The following is a 16,138-nucleotide window of genomic DNA, read 5'->3' on the forward strand; positions in this document are numbered from 1 at the left end:
CACGAGTGTCGATTTTGCTGGCTAATTCTGCTAGTTCAATGCTGATATTACCCGTTTTCCCTGCGTAGCAATTTGTATCACGGCCAGTGTTGTGGTACACTGGTAATTCACGGTCAAGTCTTCTTCTCTCCGACTTTTGCAGCTTTATTGAAAGCTTGTTTCACCTCAATTTTGTTCTCACTATGCCACGTCTGGCATCTTTGGCGCGCGGGCCGAGACGTCTTTGATTTGACTGGTCGCGATTCCTGCAACATTGCCATAGTATCGTGGCACTGAGCGCCATGCACCTGTCTGACAGCCAAGCTGGTGTCATGGCGACTGACGTTGGTATCCAAACTACTGTGGGCGCCTCGTCGTTTTCTCCTCAGTCTCACATACGTCTAGACGTTGACACCTTTTTTTCTTCGTCGCCAGTCTTGGCCTTGGCCCGATCTACGGAGAACATTACAAAACACCAACAACCGCGGGGCCCGCCTTCGCCCAGGTTAGTATCACCGAGGATATCCGTGCCTACATGACGTACTCGGAAGAGTCAGAGTATACGGTCATATCGTGACAATGCACGCTCGGTCAGCGAACTGGAACGAACGCAAAAACGAACAGAAAAGTACAATGAGCTTGCTTTGAGCCGTCAACTTGAGTTGGCTGTCACATGAGGTGCTAACATTACTCCCCTGGCTAGCAACTAGCATCGCGTCCTGGGCTGTGATCATTTATTTTGATCAAGTCTTCTCATCGACTTTCAACGCTTTGTTGAAAGCCTGTTTCACGCTCAACCTTTTTTCACTGTGAGTCTCACGTCTGTGATCGCCTATCATCTTTGGCGCGCGGGCCGAGATGTATTTGATTTGACTGGCCAATGGCCATAATGCCTACAAATCTGCCATATATACTATCATCGAGTACGGTGCCATCTACACTATCAGTATTGCGGTACTGTGCGCTATGAACCTGGCCAGTAGCGAAGCTGGTGTCATGGCAAATTACGTTGGTATACAGGTTGCTGTGGGCACTTGACGCTTCTTCTTCTGTCTAGTCTCACATTCTTCAAGACCTTGGCACCTCTTCTTCTCATAGCCAGTCTCATTAGCCTTGGCCTGACGCACGGAGAATATTACGAGACGTCAGACACTGTGGGACCCACCTTCGCCCGACCAATTCAGGTCAATATCACCGAGGAGATCCGTACCCACCCTGATGATACCATGGATTCACGATCTACTCGGAAGAATCAGAGTATGCGGTCATGTTGTGACGATGAAAAGTGACATCAACTAGTAGCATCCATCTCATGGATGCTTCTTCCTTCTATCGAGGGAAAGAGGGCAGACATGCCAATAAGCAGGAATTTTGCAGTCCTCCGTGTTGTGTCTGTGTTTGAATCGTGAACTCGAGGAATGAAAGTGAAGACTGCAGGAAGAAAAATGAAAATGATAACACACGCAACAACTGTAACGTTTAGCTATACGTGTAGAGAAGGAATATTTATCTTGCATTCGATTAAGGTCTGCCTAGGAGAGACTACATGGAAAGAACTACAAAATCTTGAACAACTCCGAGTTACACATTCTAAAGACTTAATATCACAAGACCTATGGAAATGACGAGTGTGGTCAGATATCATATCCGAGGCCCTAGGATGTCCAATCACAGATGCATGCATTTTGAGGGTACTGTAGATCAACCGAGGTATATACTTAGGCAAATATTAGGGCTAGAGATAGCAGACGGCGTACGTGGCCGCTAGAGCTAAAGGTCATATAGTACGAAAGATGAAGAGGAAGCTACGAAGATTTAAAGTGCGAGAAGGAATTACTTGGTTTTACAAAAGTCGGTCCCTTCCTTTGGAGAACCGATGCTGTGCCTGAAGAAGAAAAGGATTCAATGAGTAGGGTACCATTAGACAAAATGCTTTTCTTACTTAGCTTTGATATGCGCCTTGACGCCCTCCAAAACGAAAGTTCGCTCTGAGTCATTGCCATTGCAGTGTTGACAATGATATCCCGGTTTGGTAGAAGATTTAGACTTCTTATGACGTGACTTTGAGGGCTGCTCGGACTGAGGGATTACGAAGAACTTGGTCGCTGGAGGCGGCTTCTCGTACATTCCCTGGTCATAGCTAAAATCAATTCCTTCAGTCGGAGCGGTGATTCGATGTCCACTAGGGATGTTAGTAAAGGTAAAGTGAAACAGAAAAGGTGATGACCTACCTTTGCACATGTTTAATCACAGTAGCCTTATTATCCGGGGACCCGTGGTATAACTTGCACTTGTTACAGCGCCACGCTTGCGCAGCAGCTCCGGGATATGCGGGTGTACGCAAACTTTGGAGAACTTGAAGTTGTGCCGAACTCAAGAACTCCCAACGAGGCTCTGCGTGCGCTGGATCTTGTTGCTCGACGTAATGGAAGACCTAGAAGACGGTAAGCGCAGTGTCAAAATCACAAACACAGGACGAACACTCTGGCGCCAGTTCATCGCCATCCGGTAGGATCCTCCATCCTGTGGCATGGGTGGACAGTTGGAGCAGAAAAAGCGACTTTGAAGGTGATCCATTGTAGTGGCAGTCGTAGTTTGGACATCGAGACCAACCAAGCCTAACAAAGAACGTACAGCGGCAACCCCAGGCTGAGAAATCGAAAATGTGCAAGGTGATGTCGATGCCAATGTTGCGTAACCTCGGGTTATGCCTTGGCTGTGAGGGCATTGGTGATACTGCACTTTGTCCCATGTAATCAATGGGAGGGAGCGCAAGTGAGTGCATTGGAAAACAGAAGTGGCCAGCTGCATGAACATATCATCAGGGGCGTCAACTCCCCGGCTTTGCAGCGTCGTGGTATCTTTCAATACATCAGTGGAGAGGGCAAGTAGCTGCCTCAACGCTAGCTTCCTTGAGTCCATATATTCAGCACAGAACCCGGTAATTCTGTCCGCGAAAGGTCGAGCCCCGTCCTCAGTGGGCGGGTTGTTGATATATTCTGCAACATCACAGAGCTTCAAGAAGTCTTCTTGAGGAGGTATGATGGCCCGTGGCAACGGCCGCACGTATCTCTCGTACATATTCAACAGGTGATCCTTCCTGTTCCTTTGCTCCTCAAGGCGCCATTCTTCCTTCAATTTAGAAAGCTTGCGCTCGATTGTTGGGAGCAAGCGCTTCCAGCCTGGAAATTGATCAGGTAAGAATCTTTTCAAACGCGGTAGAGCACTAACGTGTATCGGTAAGTTCCTCATCTAGCACGCCATAGTGATGATGGTCGAACATGCGTTCTACATCTTCATCACTGTGGCCGATAACGACTAGTCTAGCTTGAACCCTTGGATATAGGATCAAGAGGTGATTAGATGACTAATCGACAAAATCTACTTACAACTTTTGATTTTGGTCGCGAAGCTTGCGGGCACGCGACCATTGACGTTCACGGTCCTTGTCGGCCCAATCATCACAGATCGCTGCATGCTTTGAAGCTGTTAGATTTGATAAAACTACTTGCGGGAATCTTACGTTGACAACAGAATCAACGTATTTCTTGCGTGATTGCTTGAAGTCTTCTAGTGCTTGCTCTGCACCTGGTTTGGACATGTGCACATCCTTCTGGTATACCTCCAACTGCTTCACCATTTTTTGTACGTCTTTTAACCAAAAAAGCTTGGCATGATTATAAGCCTGTCCACCAACTATGCCGGATGATCAGATACTGATAAGCCATGGCAAGATAGCACCCACAATAAGTGAATGGGACCAAATCCACGATATCCGGATCGCAGGATTGAGCCTCTTGAATGTATGATTGAAAACTGGCGGCTAGGCTTGACGAATTGTTGGGGACAGAAGAGCATAATAATAAAGTAGTACTCACTTCCGATTGACGCATGCGTGACATAGTCTGCGCTTGATACCCAAATACATTCGATGGAATCCCTTCGCGCCACACTCCTGAGGTTGTGGTCATGAAAATGCAAAAGGTGAAACCGGAGACCAGACACACATGACATTCATAACCACGAAACAATAGGGTAGCCCATTTGACCTCGGACATGCCAGGCATGCAGTCGGGAACACTGTGATTGACGCGGGCTACTTTCCACACTGCATTGTTAGATAAAAGCAACTCGCGGTAAGCCTTGTTGGTGAGTGAGAGAGATAAGAGGTCTACTGGTTCCAAGAGGCCAAAGATCTGATTGGAAGTAGAAGGTCAGAGAATAAGTGAGGTAGATGCTCATTGCTTATAAACTCACCTCGAGAAGAATATCAATTGGCATAGTGACAATGACACTAAGAGTTTTTTTCCTTCTGCCAGAGCCTTCTGCTGCTGCCGCATCGGTTCCTTTGTCTGCCTTGGCGCGTTTTTTCGCGGGTTGTTCGTCTGGAAGCAAAAGTTAGTGAACACTTTCGCGTGGACAAATAAAAGATAGTGAATACCACGTGTCGCTTCGTCATATTCACCTGCACTATCTTCACTGAACACCTCGTTCAGCCTGCTGTGCTCGCTACACTGGCTACTACTATCTTCCAGGTAGTCCGTGTCCAGGTCCGTTAAATCGGAGTCCGTATGATCAGATTCCGAGTCAAATTCATAGTCTCTCTCCCAAGCACCGGGCCACATAGGGAAAACGCCGAGAGGGTGTGTAGGCACCAGAGACGGGCTGAACAAAATATAGAGCGGCGTAAAGGGTGGTCTTGGTTCAATGGCTCAAATTTAAAGGGTTCAGATATTGATCCCGGGGGTGACGAGAGTTCGCTACATCAGATGGGGAAACACCGAAGTTCCATGTCTGCTATAGAACAGGCTTCAAGGATTGAAAATTGAATGACATAAGCTAAACTTCGAGCTTAAATTGTTTTATCTTACATTCGATTAAGGTCTGCCTAGGGGAGACTACTTGGAAAGAAAATCTTGAACAACTCCTAGTCACACATTCCGAAGACTTAATATCACAAGGCCTATGGAAATGACGAGTGTGGTCAGATATCATATCCGAAGACCTAGGATGCCAAACACAGATGCATGCATTTTGAGAGTACTGTAAATCAACCGAGGTATATACTTGGGCAAATATTAGGGCTAGATATAGCAGACGGCGTACGTGGCCGCTAGAAGTTAAAGGTCATATAGTACGAAAGATGAAGAGGAAGCCACGAAGAATTAAAGTGCGAGAAGGAATTAAGCGTTACAAAAGTCTGTCCTTTCCACTGGAGAACCGATGGTGTGCCTGAAGAATTAAAAAAATTCAATGAGTAGGGTACCATTTGACAAAATGCTTTTCTTACTTGGCTTTCATATGCGACTTGACGCCGTCCAAAGTGAACTTTCGCTTTGAGTTTTTGCAGTGTTGACAGTGATATGTAGGCTGTTTGGGCTGAGGGATAACGAAGAACTTGGTTGTTGGAGGCGGCTTCTCGCAAATGCCCTGTTCATAGCTAAAGTCAACTCCTTCAGTCGGAGCGGTGATTCCATGCACACTAGGGATGTCAGTATAGCCAAGGTGACACAAAAAGGTGATGACCTACGATTTGATGTGTCTGATCACGGCTGCTTTGTTATCCGGAGATCCGTGGTGCAACTCGCACTTGTTACAGCGCCACGCTCGCACAGAAGGTTCGGGATATGGGGGCGTAGGCAAACTTCGGAGAACTTGAAGTTGTGCCGCACTCAAGAACTCCCAACGAGGCTCTGCATGCGCTGGACCTTGTTGCTCAACATAATGGAAGACCTAGAAGACGGTGAGCACAGCGCCAAAAACCACAAACACAGGACGAACGCTCTGACGCCAGTTCATCACCATCCGGTAGGACCCTCCTCCCTGTGACTTGGGTGGACAGTTGGAGCAGAAAAAGCGACAATGAAGGTGATCCATTGTGGTTGCAGTCGTAGTTTGGGCGTCGAGGCCAACCAAGCCTAACAAAGAACGTACAGCGGCAACCCCAGGCTGAGAAATCGAAAATGTGCAAGCCGGTGTTGCGTAGCCTTGACTGCGAGGGCATCGGTGATACTGCACTTTATCCCATGTAATCAATGGGAAAGGGAGCGAGTGAGTGCATTGGAAAACAGAGGTGGCCAGCTGCACCAATACATCATCAGGGGCGTCAACTCCTTGGCTTTGTAGCGTCGCAGCATCTTGCAATACATCAGTGGAGAGGGCAAGTAGTTGCGTCAGCGCTAGCTTCCTTGAATGCAAATATTCAGCACACAACCCGGGAATTCTGTCCGCTAAAGGTTGAACATCGCTTCTCCAGTTCCCAGTGGGTGGGCTGTTGATAAATTCTGCAACATCACAAAGCTTCAAGAAGTCTTCTTGAGGAGGTATGATGGCCCGTGGCAACGGCCGCACGTATCTCTCGTACATATTCAGCAGGAGAACCTTCCTTTCCCTTTGTTCCTCAAGGCGCCATCCTTCCTTCAATTCGGAAAGCTTACGCTCAATTTTTGGGAGCAAGAGCTTCCAGCCTGGAAACTGATTAAGTAAGGAACTCCTCAAATGTGGTAGAGCACTGACGTGTATCGGTGAGTTCCTTGTCTAGCACACCATAGTGATGACGGACAAACATGCGCTCCACATCTTCAACACTGTGACCGAGAACGACTAGTCTATCTTCAACCCTTGGATAGAGGATCAAGAAGTGATTGGATGACAAATCGACAAAATCTACTTACAACTTTTTAATGTAGTCACGAAACTTGTGGACACGTGAGCGTTGACCTTCACGGTCCTTGTCAGCCCAATCGTCACAGATCGCTGCATGCTTCGAAGCCGTTAGATTTGGTAAAATCACTTGCAGGAATCTTACGTTGACAACAGAATCAACATATTTCTTGCGCGATTGCTTGAAGTCTTCTAATGCTTGTTTCGCACCTGGTTTGAACATGTCCGCATCCTTATGGTATACCTCCAGCTGCTCTACCATTTTCCGTACGTCGTCTGACCAAAAAAGCCTGACATCGGCATTAGAAAAAGCCCGTCCACCGACTATGCTAGATGATCAGATACTGATAAGCCATGACAAGACAACACCCACAATAAGTGAATGGAACCAAATCCACGATGTCCGGATCGTCGTCTTCAACATCTTGAATGTATTCTGAATAGCTGGCGACTAGGCTTGACGAATTGTTGGGCACATAAGGGCATAATAAACAAGTAGTACTCACTTGTCATTGACGCATGAGTGGCATAGTCTGCGCTTGATGCCCAAGTACATTCGATGGAATCCCTTCGCGCCACACTCCTGAGGTTGTGGTCATGAAAATGCAAAAGGTGAAAACGGAGACCAGACACACATGACACTGATAACCACCAAACAATAGGTTGGCCCATTTGACCTCGGACATGCCAGGCATGCAGTCGGGAACACCGTGATTGACGCGGGCTGTTTTCCATACTGCATTGTTAGATAAAAGAATCTCGCGGAAAGCCGTATTGGTGAGTGAGAGAGATAAGAGGTCTACTGGTTCCAAGAGGCCAAAGATCTGATTGGAAGTAGAAGGTTAGAGAATAAGTAAGATACATGCTCATTGCTTATAAACTCACCTCGAGAAGAATATCAATTGGCATAGTGACAATGTCACTAAGAGTTTTTTTCCTTCTGCCAGGGCCTTTTGCTGTTGATGCTGTCCCGGTTCCTTGGTCTGCCCTGGCGCGTTTTTTCGCGGGTTGTCCCTCTGGAAGCAAAAGTCAGTGAACACTTTCGTGTGGACAAATAAAAGATAGTGACTACCACGCGTCTCTTCGTCATATTCACCTGCGCTATCTTCACCGAACGCCTCGTTCAGCCTGCTGTATTCGCTACACTGGCTACTACTTTCTTCCAGGGAGTCCGTGTCCAGGTCCGTTAAATCGGAGTCATCAGATTCCGAGTTAAATTCGTAGCCATCATCACAACAACCGTGACACATAGGGAGAACGCCGAGGCACCAGAGGGCTGAACAAAATAAAATATAGAGCGGCGTAAAGGGAAACTGAGGAAGTCGCGTTTATATGTTGGGGGCTTGGTTCAATGGCTCAAATTTAAAGGGTTCAGATATTGATCCCGAGGGTGACGAGAGTTCGCTAGCATCAGATGGGGAAACAATGTCTAGGCTTCAATGATTGAATGACATAAGCTAAAGTTCGAGCTTAACTTGTTAAACGTTTAACTAGCAAAGCTTGGGGGCCAGTCACGATCTTGCAATATTAGTATTGATGCAGATGGACGAGGGTCACAGAATACAGTGGACCGCCTACAAGTCGCCATGGTCCTTGTCTACAATAATATGAAAATTGCGCTGGTCCGCTTGGAGAAATTATGATCATCAGAGGGGTTCATGTTCAAAGTATGTAATTATGTAAGTATATTACGGACTTTGAAAAACACTGGCAACGCAACGCCGCAAATCGAACCCGCCTTAACTGGAGGTCTACATAAGCTTGCTTCCTCCTTGGTTCGAGCTGCCTGATAGCTGGAGGAACGCGAAAGCAGCCTAGCTGAGTGCTAAACGAGCCAAATCAAGCCTGTACACCTCAGTCTCGGACCTCAGACAAGGCTACGAATCAACTTTGTACAGTCAGACTTACTAACACCTGACAGGTTTGTCCGTTCTTATTGTTGCATGATCAATGGCGTCTACAGCTTCATAGCAGAAATTTCTGCACCCTGTAAATGGCCCAATTCACAACGACAACCGTTACTTATCCGCTAGCAAAATATTCGCGGTCATATCCTGCGAGCTCATCATCCTCTCAGAACCCTGCTACAGATGCGGAATGGCAGCATTTCGTCCACCCCATTATCAACCTCCACCTGGACGCGAAGAAATCTTCCGCAGGAAATCTTGTCTCTGTCCGCCTTCGAATTGTATGGAATTTTGACAGCAGCACTAATAGCACGGATGTCGATCAAAGAGAGATTACCCTCGTATGCTCTTACTGAGGGATAACGAATCACACTGAAAAGCATAAACCTACAGGAAGATCTTGATTTACTTTCCTTCTCGTCGATCTCAAACTCGAGGATGAATTCTGGGCAACCTGACCATGGTCTTCCTCTCAAAGCTGTCTACCGGGATGCTGTGGTTGGCATCCGGTACCTGCACCCTAGAACAGCAGGTTCGACTTGTCAACCAGTACATATGTGTTGTTAAGCTCTATATGTTTCACTGAATTTTGTTTCAGGTATATCGGCGCTTTCAGATCACGTTCACCACTGCAACGAGCGCAGCTCAGTTCATTGATGCCATCCAACCTGTTTGTCCTTGTAGAATCAATCCACAGCCGCCTTTAGTCACTCGCACCCTTACTATAGCTGCAGCAGGCCCTTCCGACGACCTTTCCCGTCGAGGTACTATACTCCCAAGTGTATCACAGGCTCGGCCATCAACGAGCGGAACTCCGCTCAGACCTGCGCCGACTGTTCTTCTTTCCGAAAATCCATCATCCGAATCCAATTTGCCAACATTTGCCCCATCGACGCCGGTTAGGTTCACACCTGTGGCTCTGAGCAGCAGTTCTGCGAAAACAACATCTGTGACCGCACCCTCTCATGACAGTACCTTCGTTACACCTCCAGAAACACCTCGGATAACCATCCCGAAGTCCAGCCAATGCCAAGCACCGTCTGGTTCCATCAATTCTACCAAAGGTTCTTTACCTGATTCTTCCCAGCCATCCTCGTCTGCTCGCAGTAGTTCAAACACGATGCCCCCGCCTCCACTGCCTTCGAGCGTCACACGATCCCTTCAATCAGAAAGTCGACCATCAGAAGGTCGTAATTCAACTCAGGCCCAGCTTGTTGCATCACTGCACGACATTCCAGCCCTTCACAAGCTACCCCATGCAGAGCTAGAATCCATCGTAGCACAAGTCATCAGAGAGGAAGGTTTTGCCCAACTGGTAAGCGTTCTCGAAGTGATCAAATGAAAGAAACCACAAACTCAGATGGCGCTGCTGCTAATCGGATCCCCCAGCTTGCATCCTTAGACATCATGTGGAGAGTGAAGGGTTTTCTTGGCCAATGATGCCTGTTTAAACGCTCCTCATTTTCTTGCCATCCTTCGAGTAAAAACTTTGCAAAATGTTGTACATAAAGACTCTAAGACCACAGATGCTACTATCAAGCACCTGTCTCATCCATTGCTTCCATCGATGTACCAGCAACTTGCAATTCATGGACACTTTCCACACCGACGCCTCTAAGTACCGTTCCAATCTTCTCTTGCTCTAATGCCTGAAGTTCGGACTCGCTTTTCACCATTAGCATTCCAGCAAACCCAAGTGAGTTGACGCTCAACGTCCCCCCAGACTCTCCTAGGGTATAGGTTTCCCAGCGTCGCGGGATCAAGTGCATGTGTTCCAAGGTAAGAATCACATTATAGGAGGGGGTACCAGGTGGGTAGTCCGGGGCATGTCGCACCGTGGATATCACAAGATCCAGGAGGGCTAGGAATGGAAGGAACAATATTGGTTCGAGCTGCTCTGGTGTCGCGCCATTCGACAGAGCCGGAAGTCGATATACGTGGTTGGCGTATGGCAGGGATATCAGTGAAAAAGGTTTGCCTGAGGGATATGGTGAGCTTGATTCGAATGAGTAGTTTCAGCATGAAGTACCTGAGACTTCAAGGTTTGCAGCCCTGGCTAATCTTTCGATCGGAGGTCCTTCATCCTCAACTTCGATGAACTGGATATGTTTGTGATGTTGACTGGCTCCACTGTTTGATCCGCCTTTGATGAATGCTCAGTACACATCAAATCGCGATGTCACGAGAGATCCTCACAATTGTAGAAAGCAAAATAGTTTTTACGTGCTTTTCGGGCCGCAAGGAGGAGCAGGTATGTTTGGACCAGATCATGAGGCAGCAGCGGCGAAGTTTGCGGTAGAAACTCTGTCGATCATATCGTCAGCACGTGATCATGGAGTTTAGGCAGCTGGCAGAGAACCTTTGGTCACAAGAAGGAAATGATGGGGGACGACCGAGAACTTGTTTAGCTGGATGAACTTGAGCTGATGGGCTCAGACGGAGAAAACTGTAATCGAGCTTACCAGGACACCATATTCTACCCCGCTTGATTCGTCGCTTAAATCACCGACATGAAGATTTGGCACATATGGAGGTGCAAAAGGATCAGGTTTCTTGGAAGCATCATCTGACTGATTAGATGATGCGACTCCTGCTTCCTCAGCGGGTACGGACGCGACCGGTTTCTTTTGAAGCGCGGTACATAGGCGAATCTCCCACTGTGAATTGATCAATCGTACGGACTACCATCGGACTGATGAAAGAGGGTTTGAAAACACACCTCTATCCCGATCTCCTCGTGCGTTCTCACGTCGGATGGAAAGAAAAAGAGATCCCCTGAAGATTGCGCGGCTTCGAAACGACTGGGCAGCGCAGATATGATATCAGAGGCCTTCATGACTGTGAACTGCACGTCAATATTTAGTCACCGGTGTGTGGGCTTGTGTGGGCCGCCCGAGTACAAATCGGGCATAGGCCCGTGACGTACAAGCCGTGCCGTGTCATCATTTCAGTGTTCCACCATTTTGACGTGTCATGCAACCGTTAGTAACAATTGGTTAATCACGACGGAGCGAGCAATCAAGCAACAGCAAGCAACATGCCCATCATTCCTACATATTGTACACAGGGAAATACACAAATATATCGGAAAAAGAGAAGAGGGAACAAACAGTTGCAGTCACAGACTGTCAACTGGCCAAATGAATAGAATTAGAATAAAACCATGAATGAAAAACTTCGGAAGGGGGAGGAACAGTCCGTCGTCGTAGGCGTGATTATGGGGATCACAAGTGTGAGCGTATCATACATGCCCACTCAATGGCAGTGGGTATCTCCCTTGAACCCCTCTATAGTCTCTCCCAATGTTAGTGCACGGATATATGTCATGGCAGCGATCAACGACCACAACGCTGCATTTGTACCCTGTCGTATTCATGAGATGTTTGCTTAGTGCTAGCATAACATGCGCGGAAGACTTACTTGGTAGAAAAATATCGCAACGGATGCTTGTATCGTAAGTAACACCACTCTGAGTCCAAAGCTCCTATGGACGGAAGTCCCTTTAAGGATGGGCGCAGGATACTCCAGCGCGACCATGATAAATCCAAGGATCATTGTTATTGCTTGCAGGATAGGGTATTTGACAATAACAGTGATGAAGACCGCCGCCTTAGGCGATGGTCTAGGCACAGGGGAATGTGAGCATCGATCAGGACACAACTTCTACTAATACTTACTGCAGGCCGCCAGGAGCACGTAAGATGCCACCAATGAAATCCCAGAAGAACTTGCGAAAGAAAATGCCCCAGAGACCAGCCCATACTGCATCTGGACGGTCGGGTATAGATAAGATGATCACCGCCAACAAAAACAATATAACACTTACAAAGGCTCGCTGTGAGGGAGATGTTGCGACTTAAATCATGCCATATGAGGATCCCCATCGACTCAAGAGGTAGTGTTGTCGTTGAAGCAGGGGGGAGATAGCAGAAGAATCAAGTGGAATCGAACGCTTCTCAGAGTCAGCTCAAAAAATGGACATCGTATAAGCTCGGAGGCTCGCCTGTGATGTTTGATTCGGGGCTTTTTCTTTTACTCGCATGAGGTTAATGATAAGCATTAACGTATTTACATTTGGCCAGATAAGCCATAGCATATGAGGCCTACCTCAGACCCCCCTTCGGTCTACCGCTCGACGTCCGTCGTCAGCTGCTGTAGACAAGATCACTCCACCGCACCCTGATCATTGCAGAAGAATATATATGTTTAAAGACTCACCAAGGACAGCCCTGCGCATTGTTCCCTACTGATCCTTGCATGTATTGTGCCAGCAAGCAGTGTTTGCTTCGTGCTATCTGAAGCAACGGATCGGGTTACCGGGTAGGATCTTGCTGCGGTTCCTCCCTATCCAAATATCAAGGCGATGTTCTGCAATATTGTAAGATATTGCACCAGGGCCGCCATCAGCATCTGATAAAATCAAATAGAGACTGCCTTCCACCCAAAAGGCAAAACATGAAATCTTAAATGGATTTTGGCAGATTCTGACCGATCGCGTACTATAATAAACGCGGTTGTAAATTGGCAGTTCATAACAACTCATACTACCATCTCGGTGACCCGCATATCTCCATCGATGCCATGACATCAGATGCCGACGGTAACACGATACGCGACTCCTGTTTTTCGCGACGTGCGCTATAAGGCGTTATATATCAATCCGACTCCCCACGACACATCCAATATTGCGTCCGCAGCGCGTCCATGTCGTTACTAAGAGCGCCCACCAGCGCCCACCACGGTGACACTGCCACTACCGCGTTAAAATGTTGACCTCCAACCTGGATCAGGCACCCAGAAAGTACCCCACCCCACCACAACCACCAGCGACTTCGCCATACTTTGCACCACACACACATGGCTAGGAAGCACAGATGAAGATTCATTCGAATACACGACTCACGCAATAATGGCGCCATGATGCCACCTCCTGACTCGCGAAGTAGGTACGCTTGTATTCGCCCTTTAGGTTGGGATCCAGGTTCCACATGGCTGTCATTCCGCCGTCTCCAGCTTCTTCGGGAACTTCGAATTCTTCCAGTTCGACGTTCAAAAGCTCATGAGTAAGCATGGCGAAAAGTTGTAATTGCCGCCACTCGCGACCGCCGACAGCCGCCGATAACGTGCGTTCTGATCAGAGCACCAATGCTGTGGAAACAGAAGCCTGGCTCAGGCTGACGGCGCAGAGTCGCAGACGGTCAGTGCCAGAAATTGACGATGCAACGCCTTACCTAATTACCACGTGCACTACAAAGGGCCACGCACGTGGATCGGTCGGGAGTTAGCCATGTGATCGAAAATTGTCCCGATCCCTTGCAATGTAACTACGACGGCGACCATTCCGTCTTACTACCTTTGGCAACATTCCGATGGCGACTGCTCAGCGCTCGAGTGCCGCAGTCGTTATCGAAATATTAAACCTAGTAATATCGACGAGCTTGCCTGGTATTACTACGGACAGGTCGCCAATCTAATCGCAAGCGTCAAGCTTGTCAATGGTCGTGGTAGATAATAGTCTGCATTTTCCAGGACCCGTTCAGAGCAGGCCCAGCAGGGTCCCCAGTCTGTAACTGGTCAGGTTGCAATTGGACTCGTGACCATTCCGTCTAGGATGTGACAAATGCCTCGTAGAACAGGTCTAGCTTGAAACTTGAGGCCTGACCGAGCTGAGTGCCGAATTTGAGCCTGTCCACCGGTCTTGGAGCAATACTGATATATAACTTTGCGGTCAGATCTCCTAGACAATATCAACAAGTGCTGCGCATGCTCCATGATACAGTGAGCTGCGCTGTCAATTGTCTGCCCGATTTATGCCCGATGTTGTCCGAATCGAGACATGGTTTTCGTTTCCATCCACTTGACAAAACATCATCACGACCAGCGTTTCATTGCGCTCACGTAGGTTCCCGTGTGACCATGTTTCGCCTGAAACCCAATGTTCTTGATATCTTGATACAACTGTAAATGTACATACAACAAGAAGCAAAAGATATCGAAAAGGGAAACGGGTACACTGCAGTCGCAGACTGGCGGTCTACCGTTTGAGAAAGTTGGGAATCGCATAATAAGCGTACTTGTCATGCCTCTCCCACTCGGCCTTTGTTTTTCAATGCCTCCTCCATCTTCTCTCTCAACGTTAGTGCACGAATGTAGAACATTGCAGCAATTAATGACCACAATGCCGCATTTGTTCCCTTTGTATTGTATAAGAAGTCTGGTAATACAAGAGGAGGTATAGAAACTTACCTGATAAAAAAGCACCGTTCCGGCTGCTTGCATTATCAGTAACACCACTCTAAGAGCGATGCTTCTATGTATGGCAGTTCCTTTAAGGAAGGGAAGGGGGTATTCCAGCGCAATCATGGTAAACCCGAGAGCCATTGTGGCTATCTGCACAATAGGGAATTTGACAATAATTGTGATGAAAATAGCAACCTTGGGTGATGGTCTAGTGCCAGCGTATGAGTATAAATTAGTACAGGAAGTGTTCTGACACTCACTGCAGACCACCGGGAGCGCGTAGGGTGCCACCGATGAAGTCCCAGAAGAACTTGCGGAAGAAGAAACCCCAGAAACTAGCCCATACTGAATCTGTTAACGTCAGGTGAGATAGTGTCTGTGAAATAGAAGGATACGACGTACAGACACTCGCCGTGAGGGAGATGTGGCGACTCAATTGATGCCAGATGAGCTTTCCCATTTGGTTAAAGTCGGCGGTTGGGAAAGGGGGTGGATAGCAGAAGAAGGGAGTGGAATCGAGCGCTGCTCGGTGTCTGCTCGAAAACAAAGGCTGGTGTCGAAAGAAAGCGAATGAAATGTGCAATAGTGCACAAGGAGGAGACCAGCTCAACCTTAGAGAAAGTGATTAAAGAAAGTTGGGAGAAGACTCGGAAACTAGTGATACAGAAATGATGGCTTTATACACTTGGGAAGAAGCAAGAAATGAGCACGGCGCACTTTGCACAGCTGCTACGTATCACTGCATGGGATCGAGGGAAATAAATCTCCGACTCCTTACTATTTTTACAAGAGGCGTGCATTGTTCTGTTATTACATAAAACACATTTGGAAACTCGACATCTCTACAGACGCTCGGCAAAACACCAATCAAGTTACGTGAACATTACGACATTTAATTAAAGAGCAGTGAAGTGAGGCAGCGTCATTGACCAGCCACAAGTTATGGATCCAAGGGTCTCCTTGCCCAACGAGCGAGCTGAAAGAAAATTCAATTCTATGGGAAATCAGTTGTAAAATTGCAGTGGGATAAAATTGGTGGAATTGGTGGATATCCTGGGACATCACTGGGAGCGTTCTCCGAGTGATTGACATTCTCGCGGCGCCCTGCAGCCTTGATACACCGCACCGCAATGTGAATGCTCCGCTTGTCTAGTGGCGCACATGAAACGCAGCCAAACACTGCCGATTCCCAGGTAACGTGCAGCTGCCGTGTCGACCGGCCAGAGGCAGTATCATTTGCCAGGATCAACCTATCTTTAGTGATTACTTGGCAGGTTCATCGGTGAGTACCTACCTGAAGGCGATTATCCAGCCAGAGTGCCCTAGTTGTCATGAGATCGGCGTGGAAA

At 47.7% G+C, this 16,138-nt stretch overlaps 6 protein-coding genes across 6 annotated transcripts; 1 reads left to right on the forward strand and 5 right to left on the reverse strand.

Moving 5' to 3' along the window:
* Positions 1-1,527: 1,527 nt before the first annotated feature.
* On the reverse strand, positions 1,528-4,798 carry DEU56DRAFT_779431 (uncharacterized protein). The gene is made up of 12 exons (XM_041351890.1): positions 4,421-4,798; positions 4,237-4,364; positions 3,987-4,175; positions 3,858-3,934; positions 3,725-3,807; positions 3,503-3,675; positions 3,369-3,457; positions 3,211-3,314; positions 2,461-3,161; positions 2,211-2,413; positions 1,922-2,161; positions 1,528-1,864 (listed from the first exon to the last, which is right to left on the reverse strand). The coding sequence occupies exons 1-12, from the start codon at positions 4,602-4,604 to the stop codon at positions 1,813-1,815; spliced, it is 2,223 nt and encodes a 740-aa protein (XP_041213053.1). The 5' UTR covers positions 4,605-4,798; the 3' UTR covers positions 1,528-1,812.
* Positions 4,799-4,891: 93 nt separating this feature from the next.
* On the reverse strand, positions 4,892-8,067 carry DEU56DRAFT_779439 (uncharacterized protein). Its single transcript, XM_041351891.1, has 13 exons — positions 7,985-8,067; positions 7,715-7,907; positions 7,528-7,658; positions 7,278-7,466; positions 7,149-7,225; positions 7,016-7,098; positions 6,788-6,966; positions 6,654-6,742; positions 6,496-6,599; positions 5,761-6,446; positions 5,530-5,712; positions 5,270-5,505; positions 4,892-5,211 (listed from the first exon to the last, which is right to left on the reverse strand). Exons 2-13 carry the CDS (start codon positions 7,890-7,892, stop codon positions 5,163-5,165), a joined length of 2,184 nt encoding a protein of 727 aa, XP_041213054.1. The 5' UTR covers positions 7,893-7,907; positions 7,985-8,067; the 3' UTR covers positions 4,892-5,162.
* A 568-nt stretch (positions 8,068-8,635) lies between these two features.
* DEU56DRAFT_728399 (uncharacterized protein) lies at positions 8,636-9,989 on the forward strand (the record flags this gene model as incomplete). The annotated part of the gene is made up of 5 exons (XM_041348044.1): positions 8,636-8,890; positions 8,943-9,098; positions 9,148-9,520; positions 9,614-9,864; positions 9,939-9,989. The coding sequence occupies 5 exons, from the start codon at positions 8,636-8,638 to the stop codon at positions 9,987-9,989; spliced, it is 1,086 nt and encodes a 361-aa protein (XP_041213055.1).
* Positions 9,988-11,559, reverse strand: DEU56DRAFT_583496 (ATP adenylyltransferase). The gene is made up of 6 exons (XM_041346930.1): positions 11,269-11,559; positions 11,012-11,206; positions 10,909-10,957; positions 10,746-10,853; positions 10,579-10,692; positions 9,988-10,527 (listed from the first exon to the last, which is right to left on the reverse strand). Exons 1-6 carry the CDS (start codon positions 11,383-11,385, stop codon positions 10,085-10,087), a joined length of 1,026 nt encoding a protein of 341 aa, XP_041213056.1. The 5' UTR covers positions 11,386-11,559; the 3' UTR covers positions 9,988-10,084.
* A 245-nt stretch (positions 11,560-11,804) lies between these two features.
* On the reverse strand, positions 11,805-12,433 carry DEU56DRAFT_908605 (uncharacterized protein; the record flags this gene model as incomplete). The annotated part of the gene is made up of 4 exons (XM_041357023.1): positions 11,805-11,912; positions 11,970-12,171; positions 12,227-12,317; positions 12,376-12,433. 4 exons carry the CDS (start codon positions 12,431-12,433, stop codon positions 11,805-11,807), a joined length of 459 nt encoding a protein of 152 aa, XP_041213057.1.
* A 2,034-nt stretch (positions 12,434-14,467) lies between these two features.
* DEU56DRAFT_850796 (uncharacterized protein) lies at positions 14,468-15,582 on the reverse strand. The gene is made up of 4 exons (XM_041355184.1): positions 15,192-15,582; positions 15,050-15,140; positions 14,796-14,997; positions 14,468-14,743 (listed from the first exon to the last, which is right to left on the reverse strand). Exons 1-4 carry the CDS (start codon positions 15,247-15,249, stop codon positions 14,627-14,629), a joined length of 468 nt encoding a protein of 155 aa, XP_041213058.1. The 5' UTR covers positions 15,250-15,582; the 3' UTR covers positions 14,468-14,626.
* Between the last annotated feature and the right edge of the window lie 556 nt (positions 15,583-16,138).

This window comes from Suillus clintonianus (assembly GCF_016758775.1).
Source record: "Suillus clintonianus strain FC179 chromosome Unknown DEU56scaffold_9, whole genome shotgun sequence".
NCBI lineage: Eukaryota > Fungi > Basidiomycota > Agaricomycetes > Boletales > Suillaceae > Suillus > Suillus clintonianus.

Bases quoted from the DNA above. Each gene is read 5' to 3' on its own strand.
- DEU56DRAFT_850796 (XM_041355184.1), bottom strand. From the start codon at position 15,249: ATGGGAAAGCTCATCTGGCATCAATTGAGTCGCCACATCTCCCTCACG. The intron at 15,141-15,191 runs GTACGTCGTATC...TGACGTTAACAG, and splicing joins CTCCCTCACGGCGAGTGTCT to ATTCAGTATGGGCTAGTTTC. The intron at 14,998-15,049 runs GTGAGTGTCAGA...CGCTGGCACTAG, and splicing joins CGCGCTCCCGGTGGTCTGCA to ACCATCACCCAAGGTTGCTA.
- DEU56DRAFT_779431 (XM_041351890.1), bottom strand. From the start codon at position 4,604: ATGTGGCCCGGTGCTTGGGAGAGAGACTATGAATTTGACTCGGAATCT. The intron at 3,808-3,857 runs GTGAGTACTACT...CAATTCGTCAAG, and splicing joins CACGCATGCGTCAATCGGAA to CCTAGCCGCCAGTTTTCAAT. The intron at 3,315-3,368 runs GTAAGTAGATTT...CCTATATCCAAG, and splicing joins CGCGACCAAAATCAAAAGTT to GGTTCAAGCTAGACTAGTCG.
- DEU56DRAFT_779439 (XM_041351891.1), bottom strand. From the start codon at position 7,892: ATGTGTCACGGTTGTTGTGATGATGGCTACGAATTTAACTCGGAATCT. The intron at 7,226-7,277 runs GTGTGTCTGGTC...CCACAACCTCAG, and splicing joins TTGGTGGTTATCAGTGTCAT to GAGTGTGGCGCGAAGGGATT. The intron at 6,743-6,787 runs GTAAGATTCCTG...ACGGCTTCGAAG, and splicing joins ATGTTGATTCTGTTGTCAAC to CATGCAGCGATCTGTGACGA.
- DEU56DRAFT_583496 (XM_041346930.1), bottom strand. From the start codon at position 11,385: ATGAAGGCCTCTGATATCATATCTGCGCTGCCCAGTCGTTTCGAAGCC. The intron at 11,207-11,268 runs GTGTGTTTTCAA...ATCAATTCACAG, and splicing joins ACGAGGAGATCGGGATAGAG to TGGGAGATTCGCCTATGTAC. The intron at 10,854-10,908 runs GTTCTCTGCCAG...TATGATCGACAG, and splicing joins TTTCCTTCTTGTGACCAAAG to AGTTTCTACCGCAAACTTCG.